The sequence below is a fragment of the Neolamprologus multifasciatus genome, chromosome 18 (assembly GCF_963576455.1).
Source record: "Neolamprologus multifasciatus chromosome 18, fNeoMul1.2, whole genome shotgun sequence".
Taxonomy (NCBI): domain Eukaryota; kingdom Metazoa; phylum Chordata; class Actinopteri; order Cichliformes; family Cichlidae; genus Neolamprologus; species Neolamprologus multifasciatus.
The window spans coordinates 14,943,662-14,964,865 of NC_140456.1; the positions used below are offsets into that span (position 1 = coordinate 14,943,662).

General features: G+C 40.5%; 1 protein-coding gene and 1 long non-coding RNA gene across 3 annotated transcripts; one reads left to right on the forward strand and one right to left on the reverse strand.

Annotated features, from left to right (window-relative positions):
- The first annotated feature begins 15 nt into the window (after positions 1–15).
- On the forward strand, positions 16–1,846 carry LOC146497574 (uncharacterized). Its single transcript, XR_014870510.1, has 3 exons — positions 16–155; positions 212–402; positions 861–1,846. It is a non-coding gene; the product is annotated as an uncharacterized LOC146497574 (long non-coding RNA).
- A 1,003-nt stretch (positions 1,847–2,849) lies between these two features.
- Positions 2,850–21,178, reverse strand: ccdc24 (coiled-coil domain containing 24). Of its 2 annotated transcripts, none has more exons than XM_085139622.1 (9): positions 21,014–21,120; positions 19,689–19,850; positions 15,346–15,533; positions 10,841–10,957; positions 10,637–10,741; positions 9,051–9,105; positions 4,661–4,718; positions 4,246–4,342; positions 2,850–4,036 (listed from the first exon to the last, which is right to left on the reverse strand). In XM_085139622.1, exons 2-9 carry the CDS (start codon positions 19,836–19,838, stop codon positions 3,055–3,057), a joined length of 1,752 nt encoding a protein of 583 aa, XP_084995748.1. In that variant the 5' UTR covers positions 19,839–19,850; positions 21,014–21,120; the 3' UTR covers positions 2,850–3,054. The 2 variants fall into 2 exon arrangements, with proteins under 2 accessions (XP_084995748.1, XP_084995747.1); XM_085139621.1 differs by having other exon boundaries at positions 2,851–4,036; positions 21,062–21,178.
- Between the last annotated feature and the right edge of the window lie 26 nt (positions 21,179–21,204).

A 21,204-nucleotide genomic window follows, 5' to 3' on the forward strand; every position in this document is an offset into this window, starting at 1 on the left:
AAACCAGTGACACACTCCGGTACGGTGTACATTTTAGGACATCGTCAGGTCTCAGGAAAAAAGTTGTCAGGTCTCAGTCTCACATGAAAAAATGTCAGGTCTCAGACTCACATGAAAAAATGTCAGGTATCAGTCTCACATGAAAAAAATGTCAGGTCTCAGACTCACATGAAAAATTGTCAGGTCTCAGACTCACATGAAAAAATGTCAGGTCTCAGACTCAGATGGAGGCTGCCATCTTGCAAATTTGGAGTAGTGACTTGAGGTGGAGCGACTGTGTAACGCTCCCGCCCACACACCTGCTGGACGTGACCGCAAACACGTGCCCCTACACTTTTTACGTAGCCCGACTGCTCGAGTTTTTTTGCTGGTTTACCGCGACTGACGACTCGTTTAATTAAGGTAAATACAACCATGTCACTGTTATAAAAACACACAGCTTATCATCTTATAGTTTTAAAATCACTCTGTTGTTAATTCGTTCGCTAGATTAGCCGCTAGCATACGCACTGTGTTGGAGGCTTGTTGCTAGCTAGTTAGCGATGTTACACACCTGCTACTCTAATAATCTGTGTTATTGAAGCATTCAGCACTCCTTAGGTTTTGTTATACATTTTTAGACAGCGATGAGATCATCTGCACACTCTACAGAGGCCCAGAGTTACTGTTAATATCAAAAATATAATGCTGTCCTTTGAGAATTTAACATAAGACTGTGTGTAATGGATCTAAAACTGTTTAAATCTTCAGAGCCCTCTACAGCCTGGTAACATGGAGACTTTAAAAACAGCAGCAGGTTTCAGTAGTGTAGTCTAATTTGTTCTTTTCATTTAATAATAGAGTCCATATTATATCAACAGCTACATTCACCCTGGAGAGAAACTAGTGAGGGAGACCATCAGGACCAAGCTGGGTTTCTGGGTCCAGAGGTTTGGAGAAACTTCTTCCCTTTCTTTCATCACAGCTGTCCTGTGCCATAAGTTCTGTTGACCCGCTGTAAGAGGCATCATTTAAGAAACACCAGGAAGACTGAAGCTCATGGCATTGATCAAGCAGGACTCATGATCTTCACCAGCAGCTCCCTCACAGGGAAATCTTCAGCACTCCTCCGTAGGCCCGCCCCAGGAGATGAATAAACCCAGCATTTCATCAACACTGTGATGAGACCTTTGGTTTGTGTAATGTTATAAATACTCGGATACTCCCCAGAGGCTCCAGACTTTTACATAAAGATATTATATTCAGTCCTGTAGAAAGTTATATATTTAAAAATATGTGATCCTCTCTGGTTACTCTGGTATGAATAACTCTGAATCACTTTATGGTAAATAACACACTATCTGCAAAAAACTGTGAATGAATTCCAGATGACAAGTTTATAGTTCAACATACAAGTGATGACCTTTGACCTTCATCAGGTTTTATTGTGTTAGAGAAAATCTCATATGCTCTTCATGCAGCTGAGTACATCAAGTGTTTAAAACGGAAGCTGTGCAGGTCTGAGATCAGCAGCTTTGTGAAACACCAAACTGAGGTCCTGTTAATGCTGATATATAGTGACACAGTTACATGAGTGATTAATCCTTTTTTGTCTTTAACTTTATCAATAAAACAGCTGCAGCTTTCACTACAGCACGTGTGGTACTTTAACCTTTGTACTGTTTTCATCAGTTCATTTTGCAGTTAACATGTGAACATGTTGGATGATTTGTCTGCTGTCACTCGATGGGGCTGAGGTCTGAATCTGAGGGCAGCTCCTGTAATCACAAAGAACAGAACCATCAAACTCAGATATAAATTTTATCCCTCAAAATTGAAATAAAGCTGATTCTTCTGTCCTCAAACACTCAGGATCTGAAGTTCTTCTCTTACATTTTTTTCAGTATTACAGTACACTACAGTACTTTAATCCATAGTTCCTGATTAATGAGGAGTTACTGAAGTACAAGCTTTTAAAAAAATTGTTACTGTCTTTACAGATGTGGCAAGAGACTGAAAACATGCTGTTGTTTGCACATATTTAATATTCAGCTCTGCACAGGAGCTGCAGCAGGGTGCCGCCTGTTGCTTTTACAGTATAATACTTGTAATAAAAGTACAGTAACAGTAATTAGTGACTGAGCAGCCTGGGCTGTTTCTCTTGATTTCTTTAGTAAATGCATTCACCTGCACAGCTAAACAAACCCTGACATCTTAGCTAGCTAGGTCTCAGGAGCTAGCTAAGGACGGTAGTTACGAATTAGCTTACAAACACGTTTAACTTACCGAAAAAGTGCAGCGGGGCCTCGGGTCCTTCTGTCGGGTAGTCCAGTTTACTCAAGAACACCTCAGGCTGTCAGGTTAAAACACTCGGTCATGTTTTCGAAGCCTAAACGCTGGTCCTGGGCGTCCTCTCAGAGCCTACGCTCTATCTGCTATTCCCGAACAGAGATAAGCAAGTTTCTCCGTGACTGCAGCTGTCACTACAGTCATTGGTGGGACGTGACAACAGCGCCACCTGCAGGACGATTTTCTCTCTGTCTGATAGCTCGTGTTCTGAGACCTGACATTTTTTCATGTGAGACTGATACCTGACATTTTTTCATGTGAGACTGAGACCTGACATTTTTCCATGTGAGTCTGAGACCTGACATTTTTTCATGTGAGACTGAGACCTGACATTTTTTCATGTGAGTCTGAGACCTGACATTTTTTCATGTGAGACTGATACCTGACAACTTTTTTCCTGAGACCTGACGATGTCCTAAAATGTACACCGTAGTACGGGGCCTGATCAACCCTGGCATGGTCTGCTTGGATGAGGGTGTCTAGTGATAATGGCCGAAACACCCAGCAAAGTACCTTAAAATGAAAATATAGAGGGCATTCAAACCTAAATATATATGAAGAAATAAGAAGTGGCTCAAGACACCATACTGTATTCTGTTATTATTATTTTTTGAATCCTTACAAACCATGTAAAACATTTTTTGCAACTGTCAATCCATCCAGCTTGGAAATAAAATAAATAAAAAGAGAAGGTAGATGACTACTACCCTCAGGTAGTAGTCGTCTTTAAGTTTGCACTCTCGTAGGAGGCACTGGCTGATGAAACTTCTGGAGAAACTGGGGCTCTGCTGGTTCTTTTGGCTGACTTGTGCTTCCCCCTTGTGGTTTTTTTGAAGAGGTAAAAAAATGTCCATTAATCTTTGCTAGTGGATGAGAGGGGCAAAGTGTTGCACACTGGCCACCCAGGTTTTGTTGCTCTTTGCCATCATTCCTGAAGGCTCCACTTAAATTTCTAGAAGTCTCACCGTTGCTCTTCCTTCCCCATGTCTGTGCAGGAGTTCTCCGAGTTTCAGACATGACTGAATTCTCAGACATCTTCCTCCTGCTATCAGGATATGACTGTGTTCTCGCTGATTCTAAACTGCCTTCACAGCTACTATCCTGCTGCCTTTTTTGAATACCTGATTTCCATTTCGCTGCCACAGATTGGTCAGTACTTTTGTTGCTGCAACTGCCTGCATTACAGAGACTGCTGGGAGCAGGAACAGGTGACGGGGTGATATTGATGTTTCTTGGCCTGTACGCAGGACTGCTCTTTCTCTCCCTCTGCGGTGACCATTCACACTCTGTGCTTTGGCTGTGAATCCTGCAGTTTACTGATAAATGGGTTTTGTGTAGAGGTGAGTTTCTCTCAGATTTTACTTCAAAATTAGCCGTAGAATCCGGGGTCCTGCAGGAAAGACCAGCACTGTCTTGTTCTGGACAAAAAACGCACTGGTTATTACTTCTCATTATGTGGTCAGTGGTGAGGAGACCGTGTGTATGCCCAGATGTGTCAGCAGTGCTGCAGGTAGGTGTTTTGCTTGACTTATTAAAAGCTGATGTGACTCTATGCTGACCGTGAGTCCTGGATGTTGACATCTTAGAGAGACAGGGTCTAGCTGGAGGCCTGGGTGTAGGAGGGGACAGAGGAGGAGGTGGATGCGGTCTTAGGACTGATGGAGGAGATAACGTTTTCAGACTCTCTGAGCTTTGTGCTGCTGTCAGTCTGTGGAAAAGGAAGCAGAAGTTCATGAATTAAGGGAATTTTCATTCACAATGACAACAAAAAGAAGCAGTTGAAGGTATTTTTTGAGATGGTGTTATAGGAAAAGCGTCATCGTGTTCACATTCAAAATATTTAATGGAATAAGAAGAGAAAAACAAGCTATTTTAATATTAATTACATAGCTGTCAATAATAATAATGCATACTAACCTGAAACCTTTCTTTGCAGGCAAAGGGGACGAAGGTGAGAACAGAACGGGGCTGAGCTCCAAATCCACTTGTATAGCTCCTCTAAGTTCTCTCAGGTCTGCAAATATACAAACAGAACATATATGAGATATGAAATGGTCTCAAATATGATTAAAACTATTTTGAGATATTGTGATTATTAATTACAAACATTAATGTAAGTCCCTGTCAATCCTAACTAATCCCTGAATGCCTCCTTGTACTCATGAACTACCTGTTAATCAGCAGAAGACAGACCCTGCATAGCTCACTTTTACATTCATAAATATGTCTTGGAATCAGTTTCCAATTGTAAACTCAAATAAAGACATGTAACGCGTGTTGGACAAAATATTTTGCCAGCAGATGGCAGCAAATGCCAAAAATGTGACTTAACCTGCAAGTGAAGGTTCAGATTTATGAAGTCCGCTGTGACACTTTTGTTTAATGTTTGCCTGCAAGAAACACAAAGCACAGGAGAAAAGAGAAACTTGAGAGCTCATGTTAACTGTGCAGTTCTACTCCTCATTGCAGCAGCGTTTAGCATAATGCTGTGGCACCAAACTAGGACACACTGGAAAAATAGGATATAAATGTATTAAACATGCTTAAGATGAGGCTTTGGAAATAGCAAAGGAACAGGGAAGAGGATAAAACTAACAGCGGGTGGAGAAGGAAAGGAATGTGTGTATGTGTGTAACCGCTAAATGATTGAGCAGCAGTGTTCCATCATAATTTGGCTTCAAACATCGATATCCATAGCAAATGAAAACCATAGTGCTCTGTGTGTTTGTGTGTGTGTGTCTGAAACTCACAAAACCAAAGACCTGACTGCAAAACGTGTCTAAATGTGCATGTGTTTGTTACCAGAGACTGGCACAGCCTCCTTCTCATTTTACAGCAACACAAATACTAAGAGTCTTTATAGACACCGCAGACTATTACACAAACACACATGCACGCGTGCGCACATGCACAAACACAGACATACCCACATAAACCCACAGGCCTGGAGACTGACAGATAAAGCACATACTCTGCCCTGTTCTCCCAGTGAGATTCAAACCCAAACCTTCCAGTATTGTCTTTCAGAGCGACAGACAAAGTATGTGTGGTGCCACTGACAGAGAAGTGACTGAAATCTAAAACAACTCTAAAGCGCACGCACTCCAAAAATAGCCTGTGTGGTCCGTGTGGGGTTTGAACACATTACCACAGTGCAGACTTGGTGGTATTTTAGGAAAGGCTGTATGTTTTAGTGATTAATCTGATACATGAGAACCCAAATCCGCCTCTGCACGACGCACATTTACGGCAACTTCCTCGGCAGCTTAATCCTTCTACAAAATCCAGCTCAAAGCGGTATGACAGCCATCTTTTCATAACCTGAGGTGGTGGTTCTCTAAGATGGCTCTGTCATGCTTGATCAAGCTGGTCAAGCAGTAAAAAAAAAAAAATACTTTCAGCATCCTGATGGAACACCTTATATAAGTTGGTTTTATCAAGTCTCAGTCACACTAGAGTAAATATAGGCCAGCAACTTCCTTGTGACTACGAAAAACTGGTTGTCGCCTGGTGAATGCACTGAATTTTCTTCTCGTTTGGCAAAAACAAGAAGTTGTAGTGAACGCTTTCAACAGCAAGCCCATTGCACCTTTGACAACCTTTCTACAAGCAAGCGTTGGCTGACTCAGATTGAGTGGAGTAACTCTCTTACAAATTGGTGAAGCTGTCATTTTTATAAATGCAGACAGATTGACAATACATCGCATTCAATTTCAGTCAGTTTGGACTGATGAGCTCAACTCCAGTGCCACCTTTCTTTTTGCAATGGTGGGCTCAACTCAACTGGTTTTATTCTGGTTATAATCCTATATAAAAGCAAGTCTGTTCAGCACCTATGTTATTATACAGTTAAATAACTATCCTGCAGCAACTGCAACACCATTTGTGAAGGAATTCTTGTCTTGCATATCTATGAGGCTCTGGCCGGACTGTAGCATTTGGTGGAGAAGCTACACCAGTTTAACCAGAACTGCATAGTTTAGATGTTTTTAGGATGACATATTAAGGTCATTTTTAATCACATTTTACACAGTATAACTTTTATAAAGTCAGTATTGTCAGAAATGCATCACCATACAGAAGTAATAATACTCTAGCTGTTGCACTGTGATGTGCTCGTTTATCTCTGAGATGGGACTATATTATTTTGATTTTAGAAGCCAGGTGTGTAGGGTGGGGTGTAAGGCAGCTTTGAGTTAGAGCAGGGCTGCTAGAAATTCAATAGAAAAAACATGAATAAAATAAAGTAAAATAAAATGTAAGTTAAAAGCCAGCAGCACTTCTGATAGCACAAACAAAGATTAGTCCATCAGTTTAAATAAAAATCATATAAATCAGACTCCAGTCCTCTGACAGCAGTGAATTAAAGCTGACTGCGATGTTTAGACTACATATCAGAGGCTCCACTGAGGCGTACTCCTTTATTTATTATGAACAAATAAGTTTCAGTAACTTTGTGTAAAGCTCAAAGTGTAGCCAAAGTCAGACTGTGATGGAAGAGATCAGTGACCTAATAAGTAATAAAGCTGTGAAGAGAGTCATGATGATGATTCCTAATTACCAGTTAGTGTCCATTCCTCAGGTTTAAAAAGAAAAAGTTCACTTATTAACAGATTATGTAAAATTGTGTGTAAACCTGTGCTGACAGCGCGGTCTTTACTTCAGAGTAAGGATGGTTTTTTTTTACATATTTTTCACAGCTCGAGTGTTTTATACTTAGTACACTCAAACAAGGATCAGTAGAGGTGTGTGTATACATGTGTGAGTTCCTCCTAACTACTGTCATTAAGAGTTGTTTGTTTGGTGCTGGCCCAAGTCACTATCTCTTCCTCCTGCTAAGAGAAAATGGGTCATTATGACTGTGTTTAGGACCATTTTATGATTGGCCGCTACATTCAGCACTAAAAAAGCAATTAGCTCATACTGTAACAATCCCTATATGCCTGATATGCCTTTGTTTAATAGCTGTTTTAAAAACAATATAATTTAACTGCACTGAATAACTCTAAATCAATAGAAACCTCAGCTGTGCGTGGTAAAAAGTTTACTGGCTGACAGGCGTAGCATTTAGAACATGTGGTTGATTACGTAAACAAGAAAAAGCCCCCCAAAAAATGTAGAAATTAAAAGCAGCCCTTGGAACAAAACAGAGGTTAACAATTATGATCTAAAACTGTGACTTGAACATTCAAATGTTTTCCTGCTTAGCTCTGCCTCTCCATAACGTCTTCCAATTTGGAGCAGAATCTGAATTCCCCTTGAAAAACACACAGAAAGAGAATTGGTGATTTAAAGAAAAATATACACAAGTCTCTGAACTACTTCTAAATCTTCGCTGTCGATTCTTTTATGACCACCTCAGATGTGGTGAGATTGTAGAATTGTTAATAATCTAACAAGTCACACAGAAGATCCTGAGGCCAGTGTAGAGTATCGTCCCCACATCTGTGACTGAACATGCACGGTGAGTTCATGCCAATCGCACATCAGACAGCAGACACTTGCTTAAGGAAACAATTTCCTTACTGGCACTGATTGCAATCTCTTTTAAATGAGATCTAAGACAGATAAAGAAAAGTGGTTACAATTAACTTCCCACCGTCAGGCTTTTAAAGCTAACACATGCTTGGGTCACGTTCCCTCTTTATCTTCACTCTCCTACACGGGGTTTTACTTTGTCAACAATAAAAAGCTCAATGAGGGTTTCAACATTGTGTACCTTTCCCACTTTGTTTATCTTTTTAATGGCATCTTCGCCTCACAAAAGCGTTTAAGTAATTTAAGAAGCTGTTCGCGCTTCAGGCACAACAACACTTCATCCACTGCTGGGTCCTTGGAAACATGCAGTGAACTTGAGTGTCTGTTCTTTGCTTAGGTTTCTAATATTTCCAAGAGAAGCTGTTGGCACTGTAACACTTGTAGATGGTCAGACACAAAAGGAGTATACAGAGAGATAACTTCCACATCTGGGCAGCAGAAAAGTCCTACATCTGGCTAAACTCACTCTGTTTCTGTGATAACGTACATGTGTAGTTAAGTCGAGTCTGTGTGTGTGTGAAAATGTCTTTATATGCCATTTGATTGATTGGGAGGAGATTGATCTTACTCTTGGCTGGAAAAATGGAAAATACAAGTTCAGACTGAGGCTTTGCAGGCTTTTGTGAGCGTGCATGCATGTTGATTTGTGAAAATGTTCGCCTTGGCTGGGCTTCACCGCCAAAAAGAGAATTAGCAGGACTGCCTAAGGGACTGAAACTAAGAGGGAAAAACATATCTTTTGTCTTTCAGGCTAAAAATATGCTGACGCACGAGGAAGTCAGTGTAATGGAAACGATGAACATGCATCAAACAACTCAAGCTCGAAAAATGCTAAATGCTAAAAATGCTATTTTGTATGTAGATTCTTTCTCTGTAGCTGAAGAAACTTTGGATGAAGGTAAACTCTGTTTTGGGGCTTAAGAGGAAAAATTACACCTGAAGAAAAACCCTACTCTACAGATTATGCTACATATTGATAAAGCACATATTATTCAGGCCTCACAGTCCTTCGCGATGCTCATAATTCATGGATTGTTTTGATGTGTAAAATTCACAGCTGTTTTGGTGTAGTCACCTGTAAATAACTGTAGGATTTTCATTAGTGTTGCACTGGCAACTAACAAAAAAAAAAGGTTGAGTAAGCATTCATTTGATAGGTGGCTGCTCCATCCTGATCTTCTTACCTTTATATGCTTCACCAGTCTGGTCAGTTCTTCACATTCCCCTATTAGGAGAGCTCTGCATGGATGGATAGACAGACAGACTGACAGATAAATATCAGTTTCAATAGGATGGAAAACACAGGCAGCGACAACAGAATAGGTGCATTGCTCAGACTTTATCCTCTGCAGTTTTCATACGGTACAGAGGAAACAGTGTCCTATTTTTCTTTTCCCTCCCTATCTTTGCCCTTCTCCGGTTACATAACCGTAGTAGATTTTATTCACTTCTTTCAAATGAAAAAGAATCTTCTGCTGGCTCTAGTCGGGTCTGGGATCCATTTATTGACAATGGGGCCTTTTGTTCTGGTCTAGGCAGGAAATGGGAGAAAGAGAGAGAGGGAGGGAGGCGTTTTTCTAAGGTAGCTCCAGCGACTGCTTTGCCCCGTGGGCCTCAGAGCGAGGGGTGAAGGAAGAAACGGAGGGATGGAGCGTGAAGGAGGCAGGGCAATGACAAAAGCCACAGAGGAAGGCTGAGGGGGAAATTAAGGGGAAAATGAGAGGGCTCAGAGAAACTCTGACTTTCAGAGTTACAAAGACCAAATATGAATGAGTCAGTCACAAAAAAAAATTATATGCAAGATGTGTCGCCGCTAGACTGTATTACAAAAACCAGGACAGGAGTTCATTCTTTAACTATTGTACCAGTGTGAACTGTGCTCTTTCCCAGTTTGGACCGCATGTATGCCCTTACGTTATTCCACTAAGTTGGGTGTGTATAGATGGTGCACTACAGGGTCATATATAAGGGGGTACGGAAAAAGATTTTATAAACAAACAGAGCATACAGACTGGTTTGATTTCACAGAAGACTGATCGATACAACCGGTGCTTTCTCCGAACAGCACAATCCAAATAACAATATGTTATATTGATACAAAAAAGTAATGAATGACAACACTGCAAGTGTTTTAAGTACAATAATAAAGGTTCTTTAAAGGAAGGTGTGATAATGTATTTGCTTATTAAAATCTGGATGTATTAGGGCGATACTGCCGGATTTGTAAATAAATTCAAATCATTTGACCCTGAAGGGCAGACTTTGTGGATTCACAGCAAGCACTGAGCCTCTTTTTAAAAAATCATTTCACAAGCATTAAAATATTTTCTGTTGTTTTGTTTTTCTTTTAGCTCTCTAACTTTGAGAACGTGTGACATCAATGTTGCTTACTTACACATACCACAGATACCCAGCAACATTCAGCGTTGTTTCCAGCCTCAAGTTTCAGGTTTTGATGCCTTGCCCTCAGCTTCTTAGCTTTAACAGACTGTCACTAAGTCCATCTATCTGCTATTTGGTGCGAAGTATGGTGAACATAAGACGGCTGCAGCTTCAAACAACAACCACATGTGAACACTTCAAATGACCCACAAACAGAAAAGCTGAGGGATTTAAAAACTTAACAAATAAAAGTCTGAAAGTAGTGCAGATCTGTACATTCAGATGATAATATTCCCTTTGGTACAAATGACCCAGTTCAAAGTTGATTCAAATACTTAACAAAAATGTTTTTAAGGCTTTTAAAATCCTTAACATGGCTCAAACTCACCTGAGTCGATCAACCACTTGGTCTATCTCGGTGACATTAAGCTTTCCTCTCACTGCTTCGATCTCATCTTCAGCTCTGGACTGGACTGAACAGCGGGAGTCTGGCCTAAAGAGGGACAGGTTGGAATTGAAGACAGAAGATTGCAAGACTTTATCAAGTTCTGCATAATCTCAGTAAATTAAGCAAGCCTGGGCTCTTGCTAACCTGCTTCCACTGTCAGTATCTTCAGGGTTGGTGCAATTAGTGTAACATCTGTCTCGGTGGCCGAGGGCGTAGTTTAGAGTCTCAGGTTTGTACTGATGCAGGAGCTCCTCAACATCTCTAATACAAAAGAGCCACAGATTGAGCTTTTGCTTTTCTGCAGTTTTCCACAGTGCTTTAATCCTTTGCATTGCCTAAAAGAGGCTGAAACTGTATCCGAGCGCTTTGCACTTTTTCATTTGATCTGCTAATGATTTCAGCGGCATGACAGCTACACTGCAGTAATACTGGTTGGAAAAGTGAGAAAAGTTGTGGTAGAATGTGCTGTTTGGTGTTAAGAATATAATGAAGCATAAACATAAGTTCAGTAAGAAAGATCTGTAAGCACTCATCTGCACCGGTGGTTTTTGCCTGCCAGTCTATTCTTTGTATCAGTCCCACTTTCACAGGCTCTCAAAACTCAATGCTGACATCACTGTTCTAGTCCAATCATCTTCTTGCCTGTCAGCTTCAACCCAATCAGCTTCCAATCTGTTTAATTTAAACCTCAGTGCTCTTCTGTCATTCTCTCTTTCAGACTTTCATTCACGCAACCCACTTCTTCCCCATCTCCACAGCACCCTAGTCACTCAGGGCGCCATCCAAGTCTTCATCTTCATCTTCACGATCACCACCCTCCAGGGGGTCCTGCCCTACTTCCTGTCACTGGTGGGACGCTGTTCTGCTACGATGGGTCTTTGAAATCTAATTGCCAAATAGCTTTACTGAATTACTGAAAACACAGAAAAATGCAGCACCGACTGCGTCAGCAACTATTGCTGAAACCAGTCGTGTCAGGTAAATGTCTAGTAAACCTTTTTTTTTTATTTTTAAAGGTACAAATACTTTGTATGAGAGGTCCACACCTTGATGTATGGATTCTCAATTTTAACGCCAACAGAGCATATTAAATTAAACAGATGGTTGTCGAGCTCTACAGTGAAAGTGGTATCAGCGAGAAGTGTGTGTTAGGCTTATTCCTGAAAGCCATTCAGCCGATATGCACTTGGGACTTAGCCTAATTGAACCATCAAAGACCTGGATCACACACACAGTACCATGCATCAAGGTCAACAACTACACAGAAGCCAACTTCAAAGAGAAAAGGTGATTTGCGCTGGCACAGTCTGTGTGGCACGAATGCCTTTTTTTGGCACTATTCCCTCCCAGCCAATAACAACAGGCTTCGTTTCTTGGTCTGAATCTCTAGTTTACATCCAAACTAGAGCACTTTACACTGACTTGTGTTTTGCAAGTGAGCGAGGCTTCAGTTTGTGTCTTGCTCAGTGACACGTTAATAAGACACTGTGCTGTTCTGGGCATCAGACCTGTAGCCTTATGGATATTGGATTGTCAGCTTAAACATCAGGCCTTGCTACCATCTGTAGAAAAAAATCCTTTTAAGATTGCTTCAAAATAAATCCCTGTCAACTGAGCTGTCATAACACGCACCAGTGTAACATTTTATATTTTTTTTGATCCACGAACTAGATTCCGCAGGAGACTGTGGAGAAAGAAGTCTTAAATAAAAAAAATAAAAAAACAGCCAGTCAGCGGAGGGCAGTGCTGGTCTGCTGGTTAACTTTGATCAAGACTGAAATATTTCTCAACAAATAGATGAATGAATTCGAGCATGGTGCTGTAATAGGATGTCACCACTGCAACAGTTAGTCAGTTTGTAAAATATCTTCCCTCCTAGATTTTCCACCATCAACTGTAAGTGGTATTACAGCAAAGTGGAAGCGTTAAGGAGCCACAGCAACTCGCCCATGAAGTGAATGACCATGTAAAGTTGCAGAGCGGGGTCGCTGAGTGCTGAGGTGCATAGTGGGTAAAAGTCGCCAGAGCCTGCTGACTCTGTAACTGCAGAGCTCTGAACCTCCTCTGGATCTAACATCAGCACAGTGTGCTGGATCTAACATGTGCTGGAAGCACACAAACGGTGTGCTGGAAGCCTCATGGCACTGGTTTCTAGGCTTTACATTACCAAGCACAATGTTAGCATTGAAATGGAGTGGTGTGAAGGATGCGGCCACTGAGCTTGAGAGCAGTGGAAAAGTGTTCTGTGAAGTGGTGAAATCACACATTTCTATCAGGCAGCATGTAATGCCAAAAAAAACTTTACCTGCCTGACTGTAAAGTTTGATGGAGAAGGAGTGGGTTTAATACATCTTTAATTGGGTTGTTTTTCTGGAGCTGTGCTGAGGCCCTTAGTTCCAGTAAAGGAAATTTTTAATGCTTCAGACATCTTGGACAATTCTATGCTTCCAGCTTTAACAGTTTGGGAAAGGCCATTTTCTGCCCCTGCATGCTCCAGTGCACAAAGTAACATCCATGGTTGGATGCGTTTTGTGTGGAAGAACTTGACTGGCCTGCACAGAGCCCTGACCTCAATCCTAACAAGCACCTTTAGGATGAACTGGAACCAAGACTGAACCAGGCTGTGTTGAACAGTACTTTTCTGGATAAATGGCAAAAACAGACACATTCCAAAATCTCATTGAAAACCTTCTCAGAAGAGTGGAAGGTGTTACAGCAGCAACAGGGAGACCAAAGCCATATTAATGTCTTTGGATTAACAACTGGTTGTCATAAAAGCTCCTGTAGGTTAAATGTGTAGGTGGCCCAGTACTTTGACAATATAGCGTAGTCTAATCAAATACCAACTTCTTGTATATGTCAACTGTGTGCCAATCACACATCGACAGCAAAGAGGTGATAAAACATTTCCATGGTGCAATTTTAACTACTAAACACACAAAATAAGGACTTTTCTAACATTTATTTCTTTGGGTTTGGGAAATGTCAGTATTTATGGCATTTTTACTATTTGAAAGACATGATTAATAAAAACAAACAAACAAAAAATATTAGATCAACCCATAATTTATACCCACAAATAGCCCAAACGCAAATAACTATATTTAAAAAGACAAAAAAAAGGACAACCTGATTGCCACTCAGTCTGCGCTGTTAGTGCAGACTGGGTGGCAATCAGGTTGGACTTTGGTGATACTTATACTATAAACAGGGCAGGCCTGCTGGTGTCTTTCTTCAGGTGTCTTTATGGTTCTTTTTTAATTACCACACCACTTATTTAAAGTAAACTTCTTAATCCTTTCATCAAGTCCAATTTAAAGCCTAAATTTCTGATTATTGGCTTTTCACGACTTTTTAAAGGTCCACAGAAACCCACAGAATAAAAAGCTGCCTCCAGCCTACAACAGCCTGCACAAATTGACAGGCAATAAATGGTAAGCCACAAAGCGGAGTGCAATCCATCTTATGTCCTAAAAGGCCTCAGCAAAACCAGAGAAGTCATGCGGCAGCATTCCTGGCTGCAAACTGCAAGTTGCTGGGGTAGTTGCTACCTTAAACATACATAGTCTCAGTCTCTCACACACACCTCCTCACAAAGGCATTATGTCTTAATGTGAGAATGCAGGGCAGTGCTGGTAACCAATATTGCTCTGCCAATGGTTTTATGACATTCTCCAGAGTATTTTAATGCATGTCATTAAATTGCCAGTTGTTACAAGCTTATCTCTGACCTGCATTGTACGATTAGCTGTAAAACTTTTTAAAAAAAGATGAAAAAACAGGAATTAGGAAGTTTTAGTACTACTTCTTGAGAAGCTTATAACTCCCTGATGACATATAAAGCAGATATAGAGTACTAAGCCTCAAAGCTGTCTCCCTGAGAGCCCTTCACTGGATCTCAATCAGCCTTTCTTTTCCTTCAAAGTTGTTGCAATTCTATACTAACTTTTCACAAGATTTTGAAGATGAGTATTTGGCTCCCATTTAAAGTAAAACATATCTGCAATTCGACAGAGCTTGCACTGAGTGCGAGTCTAGTGTTTGCAGTCATCTATCACTGTGTCTCGCTCCTATAATTGTCCTATTGTTCCTCAATTCCCACACCAGTTCCCGTCTCCAAAAACCTTTGTCCTTCTGCTTTCCCATGCCATTTGTAACCGACATGGGAGCACAAAATAGCATTTTATGGTACTTTTTGTCAGGAGGGAGAAATGACGTAAAACGTGTGAGACCATGGTCTTAACTCATCTGATCAGCCCACCTAATGGCTGGTGAATAAAGAAAAGACATGAATGATCAGGGGAAAGAAAGAAATGTATAAAATGGGCATAAAAAGTCAGGATAAAAAAAAAAAAAACTAATAAAGGTTTTAATTTCTTAAGAAAATGTTCAGTGTATTGTCACTTAGTCCTGGGACAGACTGGTGACCTGACCAGGGTGTACCCTCACATCTCACCCTATGATAGATGGGACAGGCTCTAGTTAGAGTGGATAGATGGTGATATTATCAAGATAACAAATCAAGTTATTCTCCAAACTTTGAAGTGCATTTCAAGGCTGTAGCAGAGACTGATGAATGAAAGCGACATAACTAGTTCATTAAGCATGTCCAGCAGTGTTGATCTGAGTATGTGAGATGTTACACCTACCTTCCTGCCCTGCTGGCTTTCTCTCCGAGAGTCTGTAGTAACATCTTGACCTCAGCTCTCAAAAGCTCTTTCACAGCAGGGGGGTCAACTAGAGGGGCACCCTGCAGACGTGGGAGCGGGGTCCCCGCCCCACCGCCGTGCTTTCCACTTCGCTGGTTCTCCTGCCACATCTTGTGCCACATCTCTGCCTGCAAAAGGTACCACAGTGAGACAAGTGTTTAAAAAGTCCCACATTTACACATATCTACATGGAAATGTAATTGGTGCAAAATACAAGTGTGCAGGGAAAATTACCATGAGAATTATTAAATGCCCATCGGCCTATTTTGTTACCACTGTGCACAAGTTAGTAAATCAATTTCATTTTGAAACAACAGGTTTGTGCAATCTGGTTACAATCTGCATACTGCAACACACCCACGCCCGCCTAGAGGTGAAGCAGAGAAAGTGATGGCAATGATGTAAGACAGAAGCCTGCATAGCTAATAGGCTGGAAAGCAGGAGAAAACTGAAATAACAGAGGCTCACAAGTGGCAGAATTCAAAAAAGGTTGGACATGAAAGTTGAAATGAAAAAGACCACCAAAAAAAAAAAAAAACATGTGGAGGGAAAAAAATCCAAGTGAAAAATCCTCATTTTTAATGAAAGCTATTGTAATTATTATTATTATTATTGTTGTTATTATTATTATTAGTAGTAGTAGTAGTTGTAGTTGTAGTAGTAATTTTAAAGACTTGTGTTTAAATTACCTTAATTTGTTCTTAGGTCAAATTCAGGTAGGATAATACTGATAAATCATATTTAAGCATGAAATATTCATACACACAATTTATCCACAGATTTGTAAATGGGCTGGTTATTAGTTGAGTCCACATGGAGTATGCTCCAGATACTGACTTTGTTGGCAAGCTTCCTGCCTAAAGATGATTGGAAGGCAATTATTTTAACAATAACAGTTATTTCAGGTCAGCAATATGAAAACAATGTGTGAAAAAGATAAACTGCGAGAAGAGTAACCCATAATTCTATACTGATTCATATGAAAATGACAGCAAAGCGTTTGTATTCATAGAACTATTAAGATTGAAAGCAGTGGTTAACAAATACAAAAAATATCCTGCTAGTTATTTTAAAGGTAATCTAGTAGTATTTACTCAATGTAAGGATACAAGTAGTTTCCCTTACAGTGACTCAGAAGTTCTACACTGAAAAACGAATCTGCTAAACTGAGGGACAGATAAATATTTCCACTGACAGTGCAAATACTAAATACTACAAGGAGCAGACATTTTCTTGGCTGTCACTGATGCAAGAAGAGCTTGTTTACTGTAAACTGTTGTGCACAGTTGACAGGCTTCTTGGAACAGGAAGAAATACAACTTCTACATCCACAGGGACAAAGGAGAGAAAAAAAATCAATATAAATCTGAAAACGACATACACCGTTAGCATGCTTTCACACCACACTGGCTACTATATGTCTTGGGCTGAAAATTAGACAAACACCTCTGTTCATTTTGAGGCCAAGAACCTTTTTATTCTTTGTAGCGCGTGTGAATGCTCATGCCTCAGTGAAGTCTGGATCCCATTAGCACCTCGACACCTGTTGCTTGCCAATCATTTCTGTCATGTTGCAAAGACTTTACTTCAAAAGAAGGATATTAAACATAGCACTTCTGGTCTTTGCATGTGTATGTGTGTGTGTGTGCACATCCCCTCGTAACGCCAGCATTTACACCCTATCATGGTGAACACATACAAACACACTAGGTTCCGCCATGTGCCTTTAGGTGTTGAGGTGTTTATATTAAAGGATTCATGGCTCACTGGCTAATGAGTTGTCCCTGGATGTTTTTCCCTTTTTCCTCAGCAGTAAGCCAATCTCATCCAAATGCTATTTCAAGGAAACACCGGTGAAACGTTTCAGTTTTGCTGAACTACTTAAATTGGGTTTTTGAAAATATTTAACTTTGGGGATGGATTTCATTCAGCTTAAAGAGAGAAAAACAGAGTGAAAGTGAGAGTTAGGGAGAGATCAGGCCTTATAGGGAGAGTCTAATATTTTCTCTGATCCTGCCGCCTTAGACAATGAGGGCCTTGATGGAGGGAGGAATGGCAGCGCTGAGGAATGGAGGAGACACCTGCAGATCTGCTATTACTTTTCACAGTGGCTCACTGAGGAATGGAAGGCATTATGTGGCTGCAAGAGAAACATAGACAGAAAGGAGAAAGAAAAGACATACAGAGAGCCGTGGAGAGAAAAATGAAAGTGATCCATCCTAAAGTAAATGTAACGACTGAATCAAAACCTGAATGCACTCGTGTGACAGTCAGATAAGGCCCTCTCTGCTCTATTTTTCTTGAAAAATTCTCAGAGCTTTTAGCCTCAAGTCTGTTATTCCACCTGGAGGCTTTAGAGTCAGACACACTGAACTGTAGATGAAGAAATATCAGAGCAATACTCAAAGTCACACACACATACACGTGCAAGGGTACAGGCGCACAATCAAAGCTGACGCACACATACACACAGTCGAGTCAAATTATATGTAGCTAACAGTCTTATCAACAGTTGAGGATTAGCCTCTTTAACCCTGTTATACCGACCCCCTGAGTGACTCAGCTTACTGAGCTTCTTTCTGTGTGTATATAGTGTGTGTGGGGTTGTGCATATGCTGAATTATTTTGCAGTAGTGAGAAGGAGTACCTGCATGCCGTACAGTTGTCGTGTGGATTTCACATAGAAACTGCTACAAATATTATACGTGGTGAGAATCTACATGGCAGGCCTCTAGAGCCGAGTTAAACCACATCCAGGTGGTTTCCTTTTCTTTCTTTTTTTTGTGTGAGCAGTGACTGAACCATTGGGGCACGGCATGGGAAGGAGGGCTGACCAACACATGGAAAGATTTTAGTACTAAACAAGCAGAAGAAAGAAGCTGGTAAAGAGTAAATGGTCTGCATTTAGTAGTGGCTTTTAACCTCAGAGGCTCTACAAAGCATGTGCAGTGTTTCTCATTCATTCATTAACACACACCAAATGCTGCCACTGCAAGGTGTTTGGCTTCACTGTCTTGCTCAGTTACACCTCAGAAACTGGAGGAGTCCAGACAATAAACAGCCAAGCACGAGAAATTTCTGTTCCTCAGAAGGTGGTGAAAAGAAAGCCTACAAACTTGATCTTAAGTGCAGAAGCACGACTGTCTGTCTGAGGTCTGTCATTTGAGTGTTTCAGCTTTCACTTATTTCTTTAGTCAGCTGATCATAGATACATTAGAAATTATTTTTTTTACAGTTCTTTATTTTTCTTTATATTTTCTTTATTGAGGTGTTTGGTTGCTTTTTAGGGAAAAAGAAGACATATGATGCCCTGACTTTGCACTTTTTTTGGGAAGGTACATTTGACTGATCCCTTATTTCCCAAGCGTCGCCACAGTGGATGGATCCACGAGTTGATTTGACACAGGTTTTATCCATCTCACGGAGTGCACTGCTGTCTCTAATCAGGGGTCTACATGTCTGAGGCAAAAATGTCCACAGAGCCAGATGCACTTATTAGAAAAAAAAGTGTTTTTTAAGAATTCATTATTTGAGAAAGAAAAAAGGACAGACAATAGAAATATGTTTTACCACAGCTTTGGTTCAGTGGTTGTATCACATCAAGCCACAGTATGAAAGCTGGAATAAGATATTTCAATTTGAATGAATATATAATTACATTTCTCAGTTCTTCACAGTTTTTTTTATTAATGAGTATCAGGAAGTCACAGTTTCTTCCCTGACATGTTTCACTTTGACTCTTCTCAAAACTTTTCCTCTTTTAATGAACATTTTCACCTCAGTCTTGATTTTAAATGTGCTTGTTTAATGAGTTGTGAGCCATTTCAAGTCCCTGTAGGTCTGAGAGTTTAGCTGCTCTGGAATAAATATTGAAGTCTGTCTGGCTCACATTTGGATCTCATTGTGGCGCCGTGCCAGCTAACCCACATTTCACTTTTATTATGGAGTCTGGGAATTGTAAGTAATGAATATATGCAGCAAAACGAACCTACTTACATAGCCTTAAACCAGAGTCCTTAAATTGTTTGGCTAGGAATGCTTAGCTGAGCAATTTTTTGATTTGCTTCTGCCCAAAAGGAAATTCTTGCAGAAGTTGTGGTAGTACTTTTGTTAAATCCTGCTAGAAACAGACCCAGCGTGAATTCCTCAAAGAAATAAAACCATATGAATGATGAAACAATCTGCTGACTGTGAAGAGGGACCTTCCAACTTACAAACCAGGTGTTGTGGTACTGTATGCAGACAGAAGACATCAAACACTGGAGTTATAAAACTTCTCTCACCTCAGTGTGCATGTCCGTGTACACATCTACCAAGGAATGGCCCAGTGCGGTGTAGATCTTTGGCAGCTCTGACTCAGAAACATGTTCAGCGATCAGGCCCCATAGGGACTGGCCAGGGCCCCAGACCTGGCTTTCATCAGGTGACTGCATGTGAATGGCAATCTAAGAGTAACGAATACAAATTATTGTGGAACATAACAACATACACTGGTGTGAAAAGGTATTTGCCCCCTTCCTGATTTCTTATTTACCCCCCATATTTGTAATATTTAAATGTTCCAGGTAACCAATGTATATAATAAATTTATTTATACATATATACAGTCCAGGTATTGAGTACAACACTTTGTCCTGCTGCATAACAAACTGATGGTCAACATTCTCCTAAAGGACTTTCTGGTAGAATGCAAAATTCATGGTTCCATCATTTATAGCAAGTCGTCCAGCTCCTGAAGCAGCAAAGCAGCCGCAGACATGATACTACCACCATCATGTCTGACTGTTGGTATGATGCTCTTTTTATGAAATGCTGTGTTAGTTTTACGCCAGATGTAACAGGACTCAAACCTTCCAAAAGGCTCGTCAGTCCACGGAACATTTTCCACAAACACTTGGGAATCATCAAGATGTTTTTTTTTTTTTGCAAATGTGAGATGAGACCTCAGCAGCATTTTTGCGTAATTTTGGTAGACGGGCCACTTCTGGGAAGGTTTATCATTGTTTTCTTCATTTGTGAATAATGCTCTCACCGTGAATCCCAAAGCCTTAGAAATTCCTTTGTAACCCGTTCCAGGCTGACAGATGTCAATGACTTTGTTTCTCAGCTGTTTCTTGAGGACTGGAGTTGGACACCCCTGCTTTAGATCGTGACATGATGTGCTGCTTTTTGCGCTCTTTTTGCCTACTTCACTTTGTTAGAAGCTTCTATTTAAGTAATTTCTTGTAGTTTATAAGTAGGAGGGGAATGGAGTAGAAGAATCAAACTGGGTAATAAGCTAAAACTTCAGGCTACACCTTTCTGGCCAAATATTTGCAGTCTTTTGGTGCTTGTTGTTTTCATTTTCATAAATAACACCAAAATAAAATAAAATAAAAAATCGTTATGTAATTAACGTCAGCAGTACTACATAGTATTTTCTTTCCTGGCAAATGGTGCTGCCATGTTTCAAACCAAACGGGCCCGCTGACTTAATAAACTTTAGCCGCACAACTGAAAATGACTGACAGGAGCAGAAAGAAGGAGCTCGTTTAAACCGGTGTAATGTAAGTTTCACACACATTTTAACACTAAACGATACAAAACACGCTGTGTGAAACCTACTTACCAAATGTGTTTTAAAAAACACTGTAGCCAAAGAGGAAGAGAGGCTCACCTTTTCGATGTTTGGTGCGCTTTGCGCTTGCGAGACTATGGTATCTAAGGATAACAATTGAGTTGCTAGGGAGAGATATCGCGAGATTTGTCTGAACCGTTAACACTGAGACTGCACTCAAGCAACATGTTCGAGTGGTCGAG